The following is a 22,451-nucleotide window of genomic DNA, read 5'->3' as shown; positions in this document are numbered from 1 at the left end:
TCACCTTAATGGTTTCATCAATACCTTAATGTGTTCATCATTACCTTAATGTTTTCATCATCACCTTAATGGTTTCATCAATACCTTAATGTGTTCATCATTACCTTAATGTGTTCATCATTACCTTAATGTGTTCATCATTACCTTAATGTGTTCATCATTACCTTAATGTGTTCATCATTACCTTAATGTTTTCATCATTACCTTAATGTGTTCATCATTACCTTAATGTTTTCATCATTACCTTAATGTTTTCATCATTACCTTAATGGACAATTGTTTGTGGAGATTATCCAGAAATTGCTTTGCCTCCTCCAGATTCAGTCCCAGGCTGACATCCGGAGATTGTCTGCCACCATCGAAAACAAAGGACACGGTTCATTAATTAAACTACATTATCAACCCACTCGCTGAAGTGTGTTACTCTGCCCCATAGCGCCCGTCCCCATTGGTATGTTTGATACGGTGATTTCATTGGCTGAGCAACTGTAGGAATTTCATTGGCTGAGCAAATGTAGGAATTTCATTGGCTGAGCAAATGTAGGAATTTCATTGGCTGAGCAAATGTAGGAATTTCATTGGCTGAGCAGCTGAGGAATTTCATTGGCTGAGCAGCTGAGGAATTTCATTGGCTGAGCAGCTGAGGAATTTCATTGGCTGAGCAGACGTAGGAATTTCATTGGCTGAGCAGCCGTAGGAATTTCATTGGCTGAGCAGCCATAGGAATTTCATTGGCTGAGCAGCTGAGGAATTTCATTGGCTGAGCAAATGTAGGAATTTCATTGGCTGAGCAGCTCAGGAATTTCATTGGCTGAGCAGCCGTAGGAATTTCATTGGCTGAGTAGCCGTAGGAATTTCATTGGCTGAGCAAATGTAGGAATTTCATTGGCTGAGCAGCTGTAGGAATTTCATTGGCTGAGCAGCTGTAGGAATTTCATTGGCTGAGCAGCTCAAGAATTTCATTGGCTGAGCAGCTGTAGGAATTTCATTGGCTGAGCAGCTCAAGAATTTCATTGGCTGAGCAGCTGTAGGAATTTCATTGGCTGAGCAAATGTAGGAATTTCATTGGCTGAGCAGCTCAAGAATTTCATTGGCTGAGTAGCCGTAGGAATTTCATTGGCTGAGCAAATGTAGGAATTTCATTGGCTGAGCAGCACAACCTTGTCGCCTTCCTTAACATAATAAATCTTCCTTCAAAACATATCCTGAAGCAGAATATTAGTGCTGGATACAACGACATTTGCAAATGTGATTTGCAACTTTGATCCTTACCCGAGTATCATTAGTTACATTTTACGTGCAATGTTATTGAGGGACTCCAAGTCCAAAGCGACGGTTCTGCACCAACGCTCATGACGCGCGCCGCCACTAGACCGAATCGTTGTTTTGGTCGTGGTGCGCGGCGTCGCCCCACGTGCTCTGCTGAAATTGGACCATTCGGCACGGCAATTCGGCTCGTGGCAAATTACTGACACACAGTATATATGCCAATAGCACAACCATGCCGAATTATCCACAATTATGAATTATCGAAAACCGAAATAATGAGATTTTACTGTACTTACACTTGATCTATTTTACGTATTTATTTTTTAAATAATCTGCTTACCTTTCTTTTCGATTATATTATGATGTTTTATTTTTATGATTTTATTATTTTCCTTCTACGTGACTTTACCGAAAGAACCAAGAAGATGAATCTCTGCAGTCACGAAAGCTTTAAATCAAAACTTTTGTCTGCTCATCTGTCGTTAAATATCTCTCCACTGAATACGTAATCTTCTCAGGGGTGCCGTGGTGGCAAGATGTTAACTCCCTCGCCTGGTGTCCAGGAATTCATGGGTTCGATCCTGACCCCTGACCCCTGACCCCTGACCCGTATTGTATATTCTATCTCTGCCCGTGGCCGCGTCGATTTTTCTCAGGGTCCTCCGGTTTTTCCCTTTAGAATCAACGTGTGCGTTTTGGCTGCAATAAATGTCCACATGATGATGATAAGCTACTTTAGCTGAGCTATCATTTGTGGCCAGGTCACTGCTGAAAAAGAACCGTATAGCTCAGTGGGCCTTACCTGGTCAAATTTAAATCGTTTAGTTTAGATTTTAATTCATCTCCCTGTTAGAGAAATGAATAATTGCAAGGTCTGATGCCCCTTACCTCTGTGAGAGAAGAAAACTGCCGTTGAGGCATGCGGCCGACGAGAAGATGACATCGATTTGCCTGTCGACACATGAAGTTACGGCACCAAGTTATACCGGGGGGGCGCGTGCACCGTGACAGCGCTGACCGTGCAGACGCTCGATCCATAACACTGGTCAACAAAAAAAACATTTTTTTCTGGCCTGGACTTTTGCAGCTGTTCTAGACTAATTTCAGGGTGCTGATTCCAAATCTGATCTCAGATTTGCTCTATCACATCTCATTTTATGCTATCGGCATACCCCATTTTCATTGATTTTACCCGAAATTAACTCTGTCACTTATGATTGCAAGTTGTTGCGAGTCAGTGACTGCTTTAGTGTTAAAATATGGTGCTGTATTTTTAGTATAGTGTGTTTATAATATCATTGTATGTAGATATCCACATTTATTTAATATTTTTCTTCTGCAGTTTTTATTGAAAATGCAATATTTGATATCTCAAAAACCTGATGTGATAGACAAAAACTGATGCCGGATTTGGAATCAGCACCCCAAAATTACTATAAAACCGTTGGAATACATTATGCCAGAAAAAGTGTGTTGACCAGTGTAATCTACCTCTGGCTCAGGGCCGCTGACGCGATCGATCCCTAACCCCCCCGCCCCTCCCCCCCCCCAAACCTGTGTCTTTAGGAAACCCTCCACCACCCGGCACGACCAAACGGATGACAGCGTTGCTTTGCGAGCGTTCCCGTCGACGCGCCCATCACTGTCGTCGTTCCGGCTCACCCGGTGGTCGCGGATAAGGGAAGAATTCTCATAAACCGATTTGTTTTTGTTTGTTTTTTGCGTCTTCTCCAATCACGAGCGAAGGGGGTCACAGAAATTCCGCGGGCAGAAGCTCCGAAATACGGAGCTCATCGATTGCGGGCGGGCGGGGGAGGAAAGTCGCGAAACCAAATTTTAGCAACGGCAGCAGTCACAATCGCGTTCGGTCTGAGAGTTTTAGTTGGGGAAGAGCCGGGCAGGATTGTTGACGCAAATCGCCACGCTCGCACGCGCGAGCGCCCTCTTGCTTACCGCTCAAACACAGGACGCAAAGTTGACTTGGACGTCAACTTCTCGCGCAACTCAGGAGTCACGGTGCAGATCCCAGGAGCGCGCGTGCCCTTTGGGTCGACTCGAGACTCCTGCAGGAGGAGGAAGAGAATGCGGCGGCGTTATTTTATTGGTTACCGATTGCGACCGTCCTTCGTGCCCGTTTGCCCCGGAGAGCCGCAAGACTCTTTTGGCGAGGAGCGGCGGCGCCGGCTTCTTTCGCAGCAGAGGGCGGCGATGCTGCTGCCACGCGCGGTCCCGATCGAGTAAACTGGCGGGACGTTTTTCGGCATTGGGATGTGTTTGGCCTACACTGGTCATGTGTTGTGTGTACGTTGAACTTCTTTGGCAACGTTACGTAGCCAATCACGCTAATCGGAGGTGCGGGGGGAAGGACGACATCACTAAACGCTGAGAGCAGTTCTAAAGGAATGAGTTTCCACGCAAGCTATGCAACGTATCGCAAAATGGCGTCGGACTAAAACATCCCGACGCTGAGAAATCGCCAGCGAACCACGCTTCCTGCACCTCCGATTAGCACGACTGGCTACGTAACGGTGTGGAAGAGGTTCAACATAGTGGTGACCCCCGACTTACGACGCTTGTGCATGTCATGCGCACACTCGTAGTCTAATGTATAGTAGAGTAGTAGTGTAGTGTATAGTGTAGTGTATAGTAGAGTAGTAGTGTATAGTGTAGTGTATAGTGTAGTGTATAGTGTAGTGTATAGTAGAGTAGTAGTGTATAGTAGTGTATAGTGTAGTGTATAGTAGTGTATAGTGTAGTGTATAGTGTAGTGTATAGTAGTGTATAGTGTAGTGTATAGTGTAGTGTATAGTAGTGTATAGTGTAGTGTATAGTGTAGTGTATAGTAGTGTATAGTGTAGTGTATAGTGTAGTGTATAGTAGTGTATAGTGTAGTGTATAGTAGTGTATAGTAGTGTATAGTGTAGTGTATAGTAGAGTAGTAGTGTAGTGTATAGTATAGTGTATAGTGTAGTGTATAGTGTAGTGTATAGTAGTGTAGTGTATAGTAGTGTAGTGTATATAGTGGATAATAGTGTAGTGTATAGTGTAGTATATAGGCGACACGCCATGCGCACACTCGTCGCCTGATGGCACTGCTCTGCTCTTCCACCGTGTGGGAACTAAGGCGCTGGACTTACGACGGCTCCATTTGCGAGCGTCGTGCAGGAACCAATTAGGTCGTAGGTGCGGGGGTCGCCTGTACGCACGCACGTACGTTCTGTCGGTATGACGCACACGACAGCAACACCGGCCCTCGCTACAAAAACCTCGGCAGGCCACCCCCCCCCCCCCCCCGTGCCGCCCCCTTCTCCGCTAAGCACGGAGAGGCTTTCCTCGGCAGGCGAGCGGAGTCGCGGACGCAGCAATTAGTCTCGTGCAGCAGCATCAGTCGCAGTGCCGCGGAGCGAACGCTCACCTCTGCGCCGCAGCAGGTGGCGTAGACGCGGCTGCCTCCGGCAAAAATGTCCCTCACGACGATGCCGCCGGCTGCGGGAGACGTTCACAACGTCAGTGTCGCTCACTCGGGGCGTCGATCGCGCGCCTCCCGGGTTTGACGCTCTCGCCATCTCGGGCACGTTAGCGGTGACGTGACCGTCAAACCGCGTCACCGGAACGCCACCGACGGTCGGCCGATGGGCACCACATCTGCTTCACGAGTGGGAAAATTGAGGCCCGTGGAGATACACAGAGACCCCTGGAGATACATAGAACCCCGTAGAGATCTATAGAGACCCACAGAGATGTGTAGACCCCTAGAGATATAAACACGAGTCTCTTTGTGTCTTTGTATGCACTTTTAAATCTCGATTGAAAACTAATTTGTTTAGAAATGCTCTTTGTGTTTAGTTGGTTGTCCGTCCCCCGCACTTCCGATTTACATGGTTGGTTAAGTACGGTGCGAAAGAAGTTCAACATACATACTACATACAAAGACAAAGATCCCCCCGATAGCCAGAACAGACTGTTGGGGCAAGTGCTGTTAGCGAGCACCTACGAAGGCCGGCATGGCACCCGAGGGGTTGGGTGGCCAGCACCACGCCCGGCCGCCTTTGTCTCCCCAGTGGCGATGTTTACACACCGCACCAGGTACTAATTTGAGGCTGAGTCGACCTAGGGGAGGCCCATGACCGGTTCAGATAATCCGTCAGTGGTGTTGGTGGCCGCGAGCGGGAAACGACCGCGGGTCACCAGGTTGGTAGCGCGGCGCACTAACCGCGACGCTACCGCTCTTACATACATCCAACATACGTACAACATACGTACAACATACATCCAACATACGTACAACATACGTACAACATACGTACAACATACGTACACCGTACGTACAACGTACGTACCTGGGCCGGCCGGACCCCCAGGTGAGACCCCGTCCAGCTGCAGCTCCGTGGTGCCGCCCTCCTGCGTGCCGGGTCCCTGCGGCGTCGCCAGCAAGTAGATTCTTCTCGAGTCGGCGCTCAGCGCCGCCGTGTGAAACCTGCAGCGGTCGGGGAGCAGCGGCCGTCGTCAGCAGAGAGGAGGCTCGCCACGGACGGGCGGCGGGCGAACGGAGTGGGTTCATATTCTTAGGTTCTTAGGGTTCGCCAAACGGCTCGTGAACGGGGACGAGCAGTGCAGTGGGGCGGCGACCGCAGCAAACGTAAGGCAAACGACTTAGAGCGCCGAGACGTCGCCTGTTATTAACTTTGATTTTTTTTTTTCTAAGGGCCGCAGATTAATCAATGAATGCGTTGAGTGTTTTGTGTTGTTGTTGTTATTGTCGTCCGTGCTTGGTGCCGACACCGCCAACGTCAGCTACGTCATCGGCGCCAAAACGCTGCATACCTGCTGCAGGCGATCTGTGATATTCCGCTGATGCCACACTCCGTCACCACAGAGCTGTGAGCCAGCTGTTCGGTTGACGTCGTAGCAGCTGCAGCTGCAGCTGCAGCAGGAGGAGGTGCAGCCCCACCGAGAACGAGCACCGTCCCCTCCTGTAGCGCAGCGGACACGGCGTAGTCACGGACAACGATCCCCTCGCGTAGCCTCCGACACAACTGGCGGGGCACTCCGAGCGAAATAACGATCGCGATGTCAACTTGTAACACCACCGTGCCACCGCGCGGTTCGCTCCTCTAAACTATAAATGTGTCGTTAAATCCGCTACCACCCGACACGGCCAATTAGTCAGGTTTGTCACGTGAATAAAAGGTGCCAATTCGTTACTGGTACATCAAACCGGTGTGTTGGAGAGTAATTGTAAAAGTAGTGGGTTTACTCTCCAACACACCGGTGGTGCTGTACTCGTAACGAATTGTCACGTTTGGTTGACGTGACAAATCTTACCAACTGACCGTGTCGGTTGGTGGCGGGTTTAACGACACGTTTATATATTGACGCGACCTCACCCGAAAAAACCCTCTACTGTGGATAATATTGGTCGCGAAAGCCGACTGGGTGTTAAACCACGATCCGCTTGTTTTTCACGGCCGGTAATCGTTCGCCACCCTCGCCTGGCGGTACCTTGGTCAGCAGCGCCGTGTGCCGGTCACCGCAGGACGCGTGGACAACGTGCCGCGCCCGCAGGATCTCCAATCGCACGACCTCGTAGGCGTCTGGGTGGGAGAAGAAATCCGGCAAGGAACTACGTCACCACTGGAACTCTGAGTCTTGGTAACAAATAGATTTTTCTCGCGCCCCTGCGGCCTCAAGTAAGAGAGGCTTAATCGGCGAGTGCTCCCAGGTGGTACGACGTAGAAACGTGGCTCGCAAAACCGAGAACCCCCCCGATTAGCGTGGTCGGCTACGTATGGTGCGAAAGACGTTCAACCTGCGTACAAAGAAGCGTAGGGAGAGGCGCGAGCTGGGGATTACACCAAGAGGCAAAAGACATGGGGTGCTACGGTGGCTAGAAGATGTTAACTCTCTCGCCTGGTGTACAGGAGGTCATGGGTTCAATCTTGGCTCTGACGCCTGCTGCTGTATATTTGGAGTTTGTGTGTGTCTCTCCCCGTGGTCACGTAGATTTTTCTCCGGGTCCTCCGTTTTTTTTCCCTCCACATTTAGAATCAACATCACGCGTTTAGAGTATTTGGCTGCTATACATTTCCACGTGGTGATAAGCCACTTCGTTGGGCTATCATTTGTGGCCAGGTCGCTTCTGAAAAAGAGCTATACAGCTCAGTGGGCCTTACCCGGTAAAATAAAAAGAGTTTAGTTTAAAATCAATAAGTAACATGTAAAAGTTCAGTTTCTGTGAACACGTAGAACGAAAAATGCACGAAGGTCAGTCGTCCAAACGTTTATGAGAGCGCGCGGTGCTTGGGAAGGGCTTTGCCACGGCCAGGAGGGACGATGGGGCGACGGCGGTCAAAGATAAACACGTAAGGGGGCTGCCAAGGAGCGTAACGCTTCCACGCGGACGTCCGGCGTGCAGACGGAGCGACGAAATCAGTTTGCGTGGTGGCGCTGGGTGGATCGTCGCGTCAGGAGTCTCGCGCAGGATGGTGGCGGCTTGGGGAGGATTCATCCAGCAGCGGACTGACCATGGCTGACAACGATGCCGATGATGGCATCACTACATATTTCTCTAACGGAGCGGGAAAGATTCGTGGAACGAGATAAAACTTCCGTCCTGACGTTCCTCTCCAGGTGCACGGGGGTGGGGTGGGAGCTTCTCCTCGGCACTGAGTCCGTGCCGAATAACGCAAACAACGTGCGGCACGCTGTTCCGAAGACACGAGCCGGTCAGTTGGCGAGTCCTCACTCGGTTAAACGGATTTTACTTGAAACTCGACGCAGCGCAACGGGGGGAGGAGGGAGGGGGGGGGGAAGTAGAGAAAAAAAGAAGAAAGGAAAAGGGAAGGAAAATATAATAAAAAGAAAGAAGGAAGAAAAAAATAAGGAAAAAGACGAAATAAGGAAGGAAAACAGAAGGAAAACGGAAGAAATAATTTTGAAAATAACAAGTAAAAAGAAGAAAAAAAGAAGAAAAAAACCCCACGCAGTCGTAGCAGTCGGATGAAGAGAAGTTGAAAGAGGGAAACAAAAACGTTGAGCGAGGAACCTTGCAGACGGTCGAGGCCCAGCTGGCGGTGATCGTTGGCGCCCCAGACGAAGACGCCGCCGGTGAGCGTCACGGCCAGGCTGTGCGCGGCGCCGGCCGCCAGGGCCCTCACGGGCATCCCGCACAGGGCCCCCACGGCCAGCGGGTCGCTCCGCGGGATCGCGGCGCCCAGGCCCAGCTGCCCGCGGTCGTTCGTCCCCCACGCAAACACCACGCTCGCTGAGAAACACCAAGCGCAAACACCACGCTCGCTGAGAAACACCAAGCGCAAACACCACGCTCGCTGAGAAACACCAAGCGCAAACACCACGCGCGGTGAAAATCACCAAGCGGGAGGACGTCACCGCCACGCCGGCACCATCCGCACAGCCGCACCGCGCGGCCGTCTGGAATGCTCTTCCTTCCAATGTTAAGAAGCCACCGTGAACTTTTAAATCATCTACATTGAAATCTAATTTCTTTAGAACTGCTGCTTGTTGTTGTTGCATTTAGTTTGTTGTGCTTCGCACGCACCTCCGATTAGCACGGTTGGGTACGTACAATTCAAAGTTCGTACACGATGCCACCGCACCGCACCACCATACCTCGTAACGAATTGGCACGTTTTGCTTGACGAACCTTACTAATTGGCTGCGTTGGGTGGTGGCGGGTTTAACGACACATTTATATTTACGCCATCTAACCCAAAAAACTCTTATGGGTAGTACGTACGTAAGTTCATCGGAGGTGCAGTGTTGAGTCTATGGGTAGTGTTGGTCTATGGGTAGTGTTAGTCTATGGGTAGTGTTGGTCTATGGGTAGTGTTAGTCTATGGGTAGTGTTAGTCTAATGGCAGTGTTGAGTCTATGGGTAGTGTTAGTCTATGGGTAGTGTTGAGTCTATGGGTAGTGTTAGTCTATGGGTAGTGTTAGTCTATGGGTAGTGTTAGTCTATGGGTAGTGTTAGTCTATGGGTAGTGTTGGTCTATGGGTAGTGAACTTCTTTGTCGCACCGTACGTAACCAACCGTGCTAATCGGAGGTGCGGATCTGTGGCTTCCTGCGCCTCTGGACGTAAAAAATCTAAAACTGTGCGGTGCATCACAAAGTGTGTGTATTTGTTTACTTGTATATCAGCTGCTATACATGGTGGGGGGGGGATCGAGGGAGATGCGAGGATTGAACGGTGGCGTACCGCTGGAGAGAGCGAGGGTGTGGTGGGCTCCGCACGAGACCTGCACCACCGGCACCCTCCGGAATGCGTCCACTACGATGTTCACCGGCCTGTGAACCGCACGCGCCCATCACCGCCAACTTTAATTTGCGTAAAATCAACAACGGTTTTATTGAATGCATTTGGTTTCGGCGCGATCGTTTTAATAAACTAAAACTGAACTTTTTTTTAATTTAGATTTAAAGCTTTCGTGATTGCAGGGATTCATCTTCTTGGTTCTTTCGGTAAAGTCACGTAGAATGGAAATAATAAAATAATCCATTCTACGTGACTTTACCGAAAGAACCAAGAAGATATTTTTTTTATTTTACCAGGTAAGGCCCCACTGAGCTGTATAGTTCTCTCATCATCATCAGCATCACGTGGACATTTATAGCAGCAACCAAATGCTCTAAAACGTGCTTCTGCGGCCGTCTGGAACGCTCTTCCTTCCGTTATTAGGAAGCCACTCGGAGCTATGCACATTTTAAATCATCATCCAGATTGAAAGCTCATTTCTTTAGAGCTGCTTTTTGTGTTTAGTTTGTTGTCCTTCCCCCCGCACCTCCGATTCGCACGGTTGGCTATGTACGGTACGAAAGAAGTTCAACATGCATACAGACACAGACTCACATAAAGACCCACAGAGACCTATAGTGTGTTCCCCTTCCTCCGCACCTCCAATTAGCACGCGGTTGGCTACGTACGGTGCGACAGATGATGGCCTATGCAAGCCGTCGCCATCTCTGTACGTATGTTGAATTTCTTGCGCACCCTACGTAGCCAAGGAATAACACACGCAATGAAATCAGCTCGTACGCATGAGCTGAGACGGACTGTTGCATCGCCCGAGACGCACCTACGATTCGCGTGGTTGGCTACGTACGGCGCGAAAGAAGTTCAAACGTGCACATTAAAAACACTCCGCTGACGAATAACTTGGTCGCAAATCTCCGTTCGAAACAATGACGCTGCCCTGCGTGGCCCCCCACGGGATGAGAACCTCCGGCCTCGAGTGGACCAGCACTGGCCTGGGAGCGGAGACGCTCCGGGCGTCTCCTGCCGCCGCCGTCTGCGCCACCACCGGCTTCCTTTGGTTTTTCTTCCCCGATCTGTTTCTCTGCTGCTTGGGCGCCGGTTGCAAATCCACGGTCGCTCTGCGGGAAGAGATTTCGGCACAAAAAAATCGCAACGTGACACTTTCATTGCCGATTTCATGCTTGAATAATTATTGACAATATGAAAAATAAGAATAGGTTTTACCCGGGTGGTGTGTTAAGATGTTCAAAAACCAAATAGAATCCTTTTTCAAGGAATCAAGTCTGCATTAACCAAATGTGGTATTCATGGTGAGCATGCAAACAAAACATGTTCTGATAATTCATTAATCTATGCATTGTCTTTGAAACGGATTAGCCTGCACCGGAGACAGCCATCTTTATGGCCTAGTCTCACCAGGGTCAGACCAGAGAACGCCAAAATGCGTGCAGCGCAACGACAATGCACGTATCAGAGCATTCATAGCTCGGTGTGAGCAGCTACATCACGTGTCCATAGATAATGTAAAAGCGATTTGATATTTAATAGGTACATTTTTTCAAACACACGGGAGTTTGGGAGACTAGTGGCACGGTGATTAGCATATGAACCCGCTGACCTGAGTTCGATTCCCGGACCACGGCTTACAATGAGTGGCGAGTGATATTCTGTTTCCTGAATGAATTATTGTTGTTGTGGGAGCTTGGGGTAAAAGAGACAACGATGGGATAGGGAATTGTGGTGAGTGAGTGGGCGAGTGGGTGAGCGAGTGTTGTTGTTGTGACCTGCAGTGTGGTGGGTGAACGCAGAATGGACGAGTGGAAACAGTCAGTGTCTGGTGGTGGGAACAGTCATTATCGAACTAAAACTAAACTATTTTTGTTTTACCAGGTAAGGCCCCACCGAGCTATGTAGCTCTTTTTCAGAAGCGACCTGGCTATCACAAATGATAGCTCAATGCTGTGGCTTATCATCACGTGGGAATTTACAGCAGGCAAATACTCTTAAATGCGTGATTTTGATTTTAAATGCGAAGGGAAAAACCCGCGACCACAACGGGGAGAGGGAGAGACACGCAAACTCCAAATATACAGCAGCAGGCGTCAGGGTCGAGATCGAACCCACGACCTCTTGCATACCAGGCGAGGTAGTCAACATCTCCTAGCCACCGTGATGATGATGAGAAAGAGAGACACGGCAAACTCCAATACAGCAGGCGTCAGGGTCGGGATTGAACCCACGACCTCCTGCGTACCAGGCGAGGTAGTCAACATCTCCTGGCCACCGCAGCGACTCTCCGCCGAGCTCGGGCTGCCCCATCTCACCGCGAGCGGCGCCCCCCGTGCCACTCACCTGGGCGCGTCCCTGCCGCCCCACGTGAGCGGCTGCCCGTCGCCAGTGAGCGCCACCGCGTGATGCTCCCCGCAGCTCACCTGCGTCAGCCGCTTCGCGGGCACAGCTGCACACGCAGCGGCAGAGGGTGGGACAAGGTGGGAGGCGGGCAGAGGGGGGGACCGTGTCGCGTGAGGAATGGGAACGGTTAGCGCCAGCGTGACGGGCGAGGCGGCGGGTTGCGCCCCGCGGATCGCGATCAAGTGCACCACCGCCGCCTGCCCCCCCCCGCCCTCCCTTCGCGAAGAGGAGACGAATGTTGATTCTCAGAGGAAGCGTTCGCTCTCCTGTACGTCAGCACCTCCGTTCGCCCACCCCGACTATCTCATCGGCGGCACGTCACGTGATCGGACGAAGACAAAGAATTGGCACGTTCTGTAAACATGACAAACCTTACTAATTGTGTCGGGTGGTGGTGGGTTTAACGACACATTTATATTTACGCAATCTAACCCAAAAAAACCTCTTACAGACAAAGACTCCGTAATGGAACGCTCGCTCCGCGGTGCTAATCTCCTACTGGATATCTGTGAAAAAGAGCTTCATTGCTCATCGGATTTCTGGAGGATAAATAAAGATCACGTTTCTGATTCTGTTGGAGAACCGAGCGTGCAAGCGGATCTCGTGGGGGAAGCCGTAAAGATGATCCGGAGCCAGAGGGGGCTCAGCACTGCCCCCACAACGCCCCCACCCCCCTCCCACCATGCTCAACAACTCAGCAGCCCCTTCTAAATTCTCCCAGTCGAGTCAAACAATGTTGGCAACGATTAAAAACAACGCGGCACGACGAAGCGCCGGCGACGAGCCACGAACCTCAAAGACGAGCGGAGAGCGCGGCGAGCAAAGTTTTACCCTCGTTAGAGATCGTTAGGAGATGGCCGGCGACCGCCGTCGCCTGGCGACCGGCGCCGCCCCGCGGCCTTGCGGTCGGCTAGGCCTCCCCCCCCGGGGGGGCCGGGGAGGGGGGGCCGCATGTCCGTGTGTGTATGTGCGTGCGTGCGTGCGTGCGTGCGAGCGTGGGGAGCGGTGGAGTAGCGGTTAGCGCTACGTTGCGCTACGTTGCGCTACGAACCCGGCGACCCCGAGTTCGATTCCCGCTCTCGGCCAACACCGGTGACGATTATCTGAACCGCTCCTGGGCCTCCCCCTAGGTCGACTCGGCCTCAAATGAGTACCCGGTGCGGTCTGTAAAACATCGCCACTGGGGAGACAAAGGCGGCCGTGCGTGGTGCTGGCGATCCACCCCCTCGTGTGCCGTTGCCGGCCTTCGTAGGTGCTCGCTAACAGCGCTTGCCCTGACGGTCTGTTAAAGGCCACACGGGGGATCTTTGTCTTCAGCGTGCGCGTCTCGTCGCCCCCCCCCCCCCCCACACCTTGAAAGCCGTCTCCGCTCGCGCCGCACTCCTGCGCCGTTCCGTCCTCCGCCAGGACGATCAAGCGCCGGGCGCCGCTGCACGCCACCGCCGTCACGCGGCCTCCGCCCGCGGAGACCCCAAAGAGCGGCGTGGCGCGCGCCACCGAGGCCTCGTCCAGCCGCCAGCAGACGAGGGACGGGAGACGTGGAGGCCGCTCGCCCGAAGCCGGGAGGGATGTCGCGTTGGGGGTAGGGGGGATCGCCATCCCCCCGCGCTCTGTAAGACGCGAAGTAAAAGGTGAGACATTGGACAAACCGGGGCACGTCTCGTCGTTCCCGCACCGCCGATTGGCACGGTTGGCTACGTACGGTGCGAAAGAAGTTCAGCGTACGTACACACGTATGTGCGTACATCGTGGGGAGGAGAATATCTCCCAATACCGCAACAGGGAGAGCTCCATGTGAATGCATTGTCTTGAGTGGTGGATTAGAAGAATTATTATCGTTATCAAGCGTTACTATCGCTATAGTAGTACCTCCGAGTTTTATAGTAGCACTTCCGATTGGCACCGTTGGCTACGTACGGTGCCAAGGAAGTTCAACGTGCGTACACACGGACATTATTGTATTGTGGTCCACGATGTGCCTTCGTAGACGGTAACCAAACAATGGTGTACATCATCGACTCTCTTGCCCCTGCGATTGATAACCTCACAGGAGACCGAGTGTACACCAGAAGAAGAAGAAGAGGCAGCATTGTTGTGCCAACCACGGTGTCCTCCTACCACTGGCCCACACCATCATCACTCCAAGTTTTTATTTTATTTTAAAAGCTATGTGCATACCTGCCAACCCATATGGTTCACCCAGTTCAGGGAAATTGAGTTTTCAGGTCCATACGGCGTACAGCCGTTTCAATACGGAAAAAACATTTAAACGTTTGTCTATGTGTTTGTGTTTCTCGCTTGTGATGGGACTTTGTAGGATGCACGTTGAGATGTATAAGGGGCACGGGGTGACCAATGAGGTCTGAATTGGTCTGTAATAAGGTAGGGCACTGGTAAGGGGTTGACAGGTTTGTGTATAGCTCAGTTTCAAAAGTGACCTGACCACACAAATGATAGCTCAACGAAAGTGGCTCATGATCACCACGTGGACATGTACAGCAGTAGTCAAAAAACTCTGAAACGCGTGCTGACGTCGATTCTAAATGCGGAGGGGAAAAACCGGACCACCGCAGAGCGAGAGAGAGAGAGACACGCAAACTCCGTCAGAGTCGGGATCGAACCCACCACTTCTTGCGTACCAGACGAGGGAGATAACATCGCCTAGCCACGTCAGCAATTGGCCCAATAAACTGGACGTGCGAAAGGTCCGGCGGCGACTTTCGACTTTGTACACCACTCAGCCCAGAGGTCGCAAACGGGTTTTGATTCCTTACCCGTACCCGGCCGCACCAGGGTCGCAAATGGGTACCCGTACCCGTACCCAGCCGGGTACGGGTACCCGTTCCCTACCCGTACCCGTACCCTACCCGAAATGAGTGACAAACGGTTACTCACCAGTGACTCACGGCCTACCCGTACCCGTACCCGGCCGCACCAGGGTCGCAAACGGGTACCCGTAACCATACCCGGCCGGGTACGGGTAGCCGGGTATCGGGTAGGGTACGGGTATCGGGTAGGGTACGGGTATCGGGTAGGGTACGGGTATCGGGTAGGGTACGGGTATCGGGTACCCGATTGCAACGTCTGACTCAGCCCCACCATCCCCGCAGCGACTAGCATGCGGCTGGCAACAAACGCCGGGGCCTTTTCACGTGCCGGAAAAACTTTCAAGGATTCCTCCGGGATGGGGGTGGCTGAACAGCACCCCCTCCTCCTTCCCGACACTCTCTCCTTCTAAAGTCAAAAAGATGTGAGAGCAATAACAAATGGAATCAAATGAAATACTAACAGGTTGTGTGTTATCCTCCTCTGGTAATAAAACAGGTGGTGTGTTCAGATGTTCAAACACCAAATAGATACCTCTTGGAAGGAATCAAGTTGCTGCCTTAACCTCACAATGGAGCTTGTGGTGAAAATGCAAACAAAAATGCTCTGATAATCTATGCATTGTCTTGGTTATTTCGGTAAAGTCACGTAGAAGGGAAATAATACAATTAAAAAAATATAAAACAATAAAATTCTCACGACGTTTCGACTGCAACACAAGCAATCGTCATCAGGTGTTAAATCTTTGTATTGCTGTGGATTTCACACCTGATGATTATTGCTTGTGTTGCAGTCGAAACGTCGTGATAATTTTATAGTTTTCTATTTGTATTATTTTATTATTATTATAAAAGAACAAGATTTTTTTACTATTATTATAAAATAATAATGATAAATAAATAATGATACTTTCTTCTTTCACTGCTACGTGACGACTTTACCGAAAGAACCAAGAAGATGAATCCCTGCAGTCACGAAAGCTTTAAATCAAAATAAATGCGTTGTCTTTGAAACCGATTGGTCCACACCAGAGACAGCTTTCTTTAGAGCCTAGTCTCACTAACAGTGTCAGACCAGAGGATGCCAAAAGTCAAACAGCACAAAGACAATGCCACCTATCAGGACATTGAGAGCTCGGGGTGAGCAGCTACATCATGGGAACTTTATTCCCAGTATCAAAATATAAGAATGGGTTTTACCCCTTCTGGCAATAAACACTGTTAGTGAGACTAGGCTCTAAAGAAAGCTGTCTCTGGCGTGGACCAATCAGCTCCAGAGACAATACATCATCTTATACTACCAGAGGGTGTTCTTTGTTTGCATGTTCACAACAAGTACCGTGTGGTAAATACAGCCATGATTCCATGCAAAAGGTTTCTGTTGTGGTGTTTTCACATCTTGACACATCCTGTTTCAATACCAGAAAAGTGTAAAACCAATTCTTGTATTTTCAATTAAAAGTTCTGGTATTTAACCCATCGAAACGAGGGGGTGAGAGTCTTTTAACAGCAGCAGCAACTCATATTCTTGGTTCTTTCGGTAAAGTCACGGAGATAGAAAATAAAAAGAATACAATTTAATAAAAAATAAATGGAAAAAAAGATTATTTAAAGTCAAAAAATTATTTTCCTTTTTTTACTTTATTATTTTGTATTTTCTATCTACGTGACTTTACCGAAAGAACCAAGAATATGAATTCCAGCAGTCACGAAAGTTTTAAGTAAAATGTTAGCAGCAGCAACAACAACACGAAGATGTGCGGTGGCCTCGTCGAGGTTTTAAGTCGTAAAACACCAAATACAGCACACAACTACAGTACACAACTATAGCACACAACGAGTCTACAACTACAGTACACAACTAGTCTACAACTACAGTCTACAACTACAGTACACAACTACAGTCTACAACTACAGTACACAACTACAGTCTACAACTACAGTCTACAACTACAGTACACAACTACAGTCTACAACTACAGTACACAACTACAGTCTACAACTACAGTCTACAACTACAGTACACAACTACAGTCTACAACTACAGTACACAACTAGTCTACAACTACAGTCTACAACTACAGCACACAACTACAGTCTACAACTACAGCACACAACTACAGTCTACAACTACAGTCTACAACTACAGTACACAACTACAGTCTACAACCACAGTACACAACTACAGCACACAACTACAGTACACAACTACAGTACACAACTACAGTCTACAACTACAGTACACAACTAGTCTACAACTACAGTCTACAACTACAGTACACAACTACAGTCTACAACTACAGTACACAACTAGTCTACAACTACAGTCTACAACTACAGCACACAACTACAGTCTACAACTACAGTCTACAACTACAGTACACAACTACAGTCTACAACTACAGTACACAACTACAGTCTACAACTACAGCACACAACTACAGTCTACAACTACAGTCTACAACTACAGTACACAACTACAGTCTACAACCACAGTACACAACTACAGCACACAACTACAGTACACAACTACAGTCTACAACTACAGTACACAACTATAGCACACAACTAGTCTACAACTACAGTACACAACTAGTCTACAACTACAGTCTACAACTACAGCACACAACTACAGTACACAACTACAGTCTACAACTACAGCACACAACTACAGTACACAACTACAGTCTACAACTACAGTCTACAACTACAGCACACAACTACAGTACACAACTACAGTACACAACTACAGTCTACAACTACAGCACACAACTACAGTACACAACTAGTCTACAACTACAGTCTACAACTACAGTACACAACTACAGCACACAACTACAGTACACAACTACAGTACACAACTACAGTCTACAACTACAGTACATAACTACAGTCTACAACTACAGTATACAACTACAGTCTACAACTACAGTACACAACTATAGCACACAACTAGTCTACAACTACAGTACACAACTACAGTACACAACTAGTCTATAACTACAGTCTACAACTACAGTACACAACTACAGTCTACAACTACAGTCTACAACTACTGTCTACAACTACAGTACACAACTACAGTACACAACTATAGTACACAACTACAGTACACAACTACTCACCGTGCGTGGACGCTGTCGCCCCGCACGCGGCGTCCATACTTCCCCGCTCTGGTCCTGCCGAGTCTCTGTGAGAGTCTCTGTGTGTGTCTCTGTGTGAGTCTCTGTGTGAGTCTCCGAGTCTCCGTGTCTCTGTGTGAGTCTCTGTGTAAGCCTGTGTGTGTGTCTCTCTGTCTCTGAGTCTCTGTGTCTCTGAGTCTGTGTCTTTGTGAGTCTCTGAGTCTCTGTGTCTCTCTGTGTGAGTCTCTGTGTCTCTCTGTGTGTGTCTCTGTGTGAGTCTCTGAGTCTCTGTGAGTGTCTCTGTGTCTGTCTCTGAGTCTCTGTGTGTCTCTGAGTCTCTGTGTGAGTCTCTGTGTGTGTATCTGTGTCTCCGAGTCTCTCTGTGTGAGTCTCTGTGTGTGTATCTGTGTGTGTGTCTTTCTGGGAGAGTCTCTCTGTGTGAGTCTCTGTGTGTCTCTCTGTGTGAGTCTCTGTGTGTGTATCTGTGTGTGTGTCTCTCTGGGAGAGTCTCTGTGTGTCTCCGAGTCTCTCTGGGAGAGTCTCTGTCTGAGTCTCTGTGTGTCTCCGAGTCTCTCTGTGTGTGTCTCTGTGTGTGTATCTGTGTGAGTCTCTGTGAGTGTCTCTGTCACACCCAGACGCTGCCCCGCGAGCTCCGTTTCGGGGAACCCGCGCCGCGGGGCTGACGTCACTTCCCGTCAACACAGTGACGCGGTGCACCAGGTAGTAGCGTCGCTTCCTGTCAACACAGTGACGCAGTACGCCAGGTAGCAACGTCACTTCCTGTTAACACATTAACGCGGTACGCCAGGTAGCAACGTCACTTCCCGTCAACACAGTGACGCGACACGCCAGGTAGCAACGTCACTTCCTGTTAACACATTAACGCGGTACGCCAGGTAGCAACGTCACTTCCCGTCAACACAGTGACGCGGTGCACCAAGTAGCAGCGTCACTTCTCGTCATCACCACCACCGTGGTCTATCCACTGCTGGGTGATGATCAATGTGAAGGTGGTGGTGGTGGTGATGTCTCTACCCTGAGCGTGTCCTCTCCTCCACGTGCTCCTCTCCCTGCCTTTCAGCGTCTCTCTCCACGTGCTGCTTTCCGCACTTTTTCGTTTTGCTGCAAATTTTTTAGTCAAAAGCCACCACCGGCTTCTGAACCGCGTCGCGTAATCAGCGGGGAGCACACACCACGTGCCGATGTTTTAATTGCCCGACAATGCGATTGGTATCAAACATTTAAGAAGGCATACTCTTAGTTCTTTCGGTAAAGTCACGTAGGTAAAAAAAGAAATAAAATAAAATCACGACGTTGCTGCCTGTGACGGTCCCACCTGATGACGGAGACTCGTGTTGCCTCCGAAACGTCGTGATTTTATTTTATTAATTTCATTTTTTTACCTACGTGACTTTACCGAAAGAACTAAGAGTATGGATCCTTGCAGTCACGAAAGCTTCAAATCTAGAATTCAAGAAGGCATTTGAAACGGAAAGAAAAAATCACCCCGAAATCAGGTCCCCGAGTTTGCGGCTTATAATTGTTTATTATTCATACACGTGCACACACGGCGGTTCTCGCCAGCAGGTACAGGTTACACACGCTGCTGGGTAACGCCGTGGATAATGTTTGTTCGCTGTATAACAACACCGCAGACGTGGGCATCATCACCAGTGTGGAGTTATACCAGAGTCGAAGGGCGGAGATCGGCATCACTTTTTTGTTCTTTCGGTAAAGTCACGTAGGTATAAAATAATAAATAATAACAAATACATTTGATTGTGATTTTATTTATTTTTCATTATTTTATTTTTAGTTCTTTCGGTAAAGTCACGTCGGTATAAAATAAAAACATTTTTTAATCATATTTTATTTATTTTTGATAATTTATTTTTGATTATTTAATAAATTAAATCACAATTAGATTAATTTATTTTTGATTATTTTATTTTAGACCTACGTAACTTTACCGAAAGAACTAAAAAGAAAATCAAAAATAAATTAAGTTACAATTAATTTAATTTATTTAGGAATAAAATAAAAATAATAAAAAATAAATTAAATTAATTGTGATTTAATTTATTTTTGATTATTTTTATTTTATACCTACGTGACTTTACCGAAAGAACTAAACAGTATGGAACATTGCAGTCACGAAAACTTAAGATCTAAACTGGCATCACTTTTATTTATGGCCCCTTTATAACAACATCATACTACAGGCCCCGCACTGTCAATGGTCTGCATGACAGTGTGCGTGTGGGGATACAGTAGAGTAATCATTATTATTATTACGATGGTTATAATTCCGTGTGTGTGTCCAGGAAAGTCTCACAGAGTCTCAAAACTTGTTTTTTTCTCAGGAGGGTCCTGCCACCGTTTTCACTTTCGGCACGGCTGCTGCTGCTGATGATGCTGCTGCTGTTTCTACCCCTTCTGCTGTTGGTGCTACTACTGCTCATGCTGCTGCTGTTGATGCTGTTGCTACCGCTGCTGCTGCTGCTTCTACTCCTGATGTTGCTGCTACCGCTGCTGCTGCTGTTTCTACTGATGCTGCTCTTGCTACTGATGCTGAAGTTGTTGCTACTGATTCTGCTGCCGCTGTTTCTACTCCTGCTGTTGTTGCTACTGCTGCTGCTGTTTCTACTGATGCTGCTCTTGCTACTGATGCTGAAGTTGTTGCTACTGATGCTGCTGCCGCTGTTTCTACTCCTGCTGTTGTTGCTACTGCTGATACTGTTGTTGTTGCTGCTACCGCTGCTGCTGCTGCTGTTTCTACTCCTGCTGTTGTTGCTGTTGCTGCTGCTACTGTTGCTGTTGCTGCTGCCGCTGCGTGCGGATCCCAGCCGAGTGATTTTTTGCAGGACATGTTTCAGCATTGCGACGTTTTTGACCAATTAACACTTTGCACCCAAAACCCCAGCGGAAGCCCCATTACGGAAACAGGAGGGAGGAGGTGTGGGGGGGGCGCGACGTCGAAACCCCGCACACCAAGACGCCCGAGTTGGCATCCCAACCCAGGCCCCTTCTCGCCACTGCCGCCACAGTCCCTGGCCACGTGGGGTCACTGGGGTGGGGCCACTGGGGTGGGGCCACTGGGGTGGGGTCACGAGGTTGGGGTCACGGGGGTGGGGTCACTGGGCTGGGGTCACTGGGTTGGGGTCACTGGGGTGGGGTCACTGGGCTGGGGTCACTGGGTTGGGGTCACTGGGCTGGGGTCACTGGGGTGGGGTCACTGGGGTGGGGGTCACTGGGGTGGGGTCACTGGGGTGGGTGCATGGCGGTGGGTGGCACACGGAGGAGGCTGTCAATTAAATCAACATTTGGTCGTCTTGTGTCGAGAGTGGAGATCGATCATTTGGCTCCGGCCCACACCGCGTACTTGCGCCGCCAATTCCATTCGCGAGGAGTGTTTGGCCTCCGTGTCGGGAGGACAACGCAGACCGACTGCGCGGCATCCCACGCGAGGTGGCGATGGCTCGCACGAGCAGGGCAGCGACTTCGCTGCCGTTCCCTGGGGGAGGTTCACAACGGCGACGTTGGCGGTCTCGCCTTCCACGACGCTTTGCGGAAGTACAGAAAGTAGGTTATTCGACCGGCTATATCTGCGATAAAATAAATATGCGAGCAATAAAACGCCTTACTTCCCATATTTGCCCATCCAAATAAAAAAAAACGTGAAGTCAAATGCTCATCCCATCAGCCACACGGCCTTCTGGAAGGGCATTTTATCACCAGGCGACACTGACTGGCGTCAACACGAGCACGACGTTGGGTCCCGGTGTCGACGTCCAGTGTCTCATCAGGAGTGTGTCAGGGAGCTTCAACCAATGCTGATGAGCGGTCAGTTGCTTTTTTGGCAAGCCCCCCCACCCCTCTTCTCAGCGTTCGTTTTGAGTGTTGTTACCCCTCGTCCGTATGGATGGGATTCCTCTGGGATTTCTCCGAGATTTCTCCAGGATTCTCCGAGATTTCACCACGATTTCTCCGGGATTTCTCCAGGATTCCTCCACGATTTCTCCGGGATTTCTCCACGATTCTCCAGCATTCCTCCACGATTTCTCCGTGATTTCTCCACGATTTTCCTCCGGGTTTTTCCTCCCGTACGACGCACAAACCCCGAACGTTCAAAACGGGGGAGTAATTACAACCCCCTACGACGTCCCAATGTCGCAGCAGCCCCCCACCCCTTTCCTCCTCCTCCTGCCAACGAGCACGTGATTTTTCCACCCCCCGTGGGAGAAACGGTTCAAGACTCCGTGTGCAATAATGATCACGCGTTCGTCAAATACAAAAACAAAACCCACGACGACAACAGTAGCTACTGCAGGACGCGAGTAGAAAAACATGAATCCTTCAGGTGACCGATGGCGTGCAGCAAGGCGTTCTCTGAAAGAGGCGACGCAACGAAGATCCCTCCCCGTATTTGGCATTCTTCAGAAGACTTGCGCGCAAACTCCGAGTACGACAAAGCGGGAGGGGGCTGCCCCCTTCGCCCGCGATTACCCCTCAAGGCAAAGTGGCTGTTAGCGAGCAGCAGGGCCTACGA

The 22,451-nt window shown here is 49.6% G+C and overlaps 1 protein-coding gene across 1 annotated transcript in view; it reads right to left on the bottom strand.

Annotated features, from left to right (window-relative positions):
* The window catches only part of LOC144736934 (putative E3 ubiquitin-protein ligase HERC4), a 34,729-nt gene extending 16,119 nt beyond the window's left edge, over positions 1-18,610 (bottom strand). Inside the window, exons 1-13 of the mRNA XM_078619629.1 lie at positions 17,906-18,610; positions 13,308-13,565; positions 11,896-12,001; positions 10,536-10,661; positions 9,487-9,575; positions 8,315-8,533; positions 6,772-6,863; positions 6,094-6,242; positions 5,610-5,746; positions 4,685-4,755; positions 3,223-3,332; positions 2,158-2,220; positions 265-349 (exon numbers count right to left, since the gene is read on the bottom strand). Of these exons, the coding sequence (XP_078475755.1) occupies positions 265-349; positions 2,158-2,220; positions 3,223-3,332; positions 4,685-4,755; positions 5,610-5,746; positions 6,094-6,242; positions 6,772-6,863; positions 8,315-8,533; positions 9,487-9,575; positions 10,536-10,661; positions 11,896-12,001; positions 13,308-13,565; positions 17,906-17,942 (1,542 nt within the window). The 5' untranslated portion in view covers positions 17,943-18,610. The remainder of the gene's footprint in view (positions 1-264; positions 350-2,157; positions 2,221-3,222; positions 3,333-4,684; positions 4,756-5,609; positions 5,747-6,093; positions 6,243-6,771; positions 6,864-8,314; positions 8,534-9,486; positions 9,576-10,535; positions 10,662-11,895; positions 12,002-13,307; positions 13,566-17,905) is intronic.
* Between the last annotated feature and the right edge of the window lie 3,841 nt (positions 18,611-22,451).

Source organism: Lampetra planeri, chromosome 63 (genome assembly GCF_965212315.1).
Source record: "Lampetra planeri chromosome 63, kcLamPlan1.2.h2, whole genome shotgun sequence".
Taxonomy (NCBI): Eukaryota; Metazoa; Chordata; class Hyperoartia; order Petromyzontiformes; family Petromyzontidae; genus Lampetra; species Lampetra planeri.
Note: the sequence above shows the minus strand (reverse complement) of the source record. Positions and strands in the feature narration are given on the sequence as shown.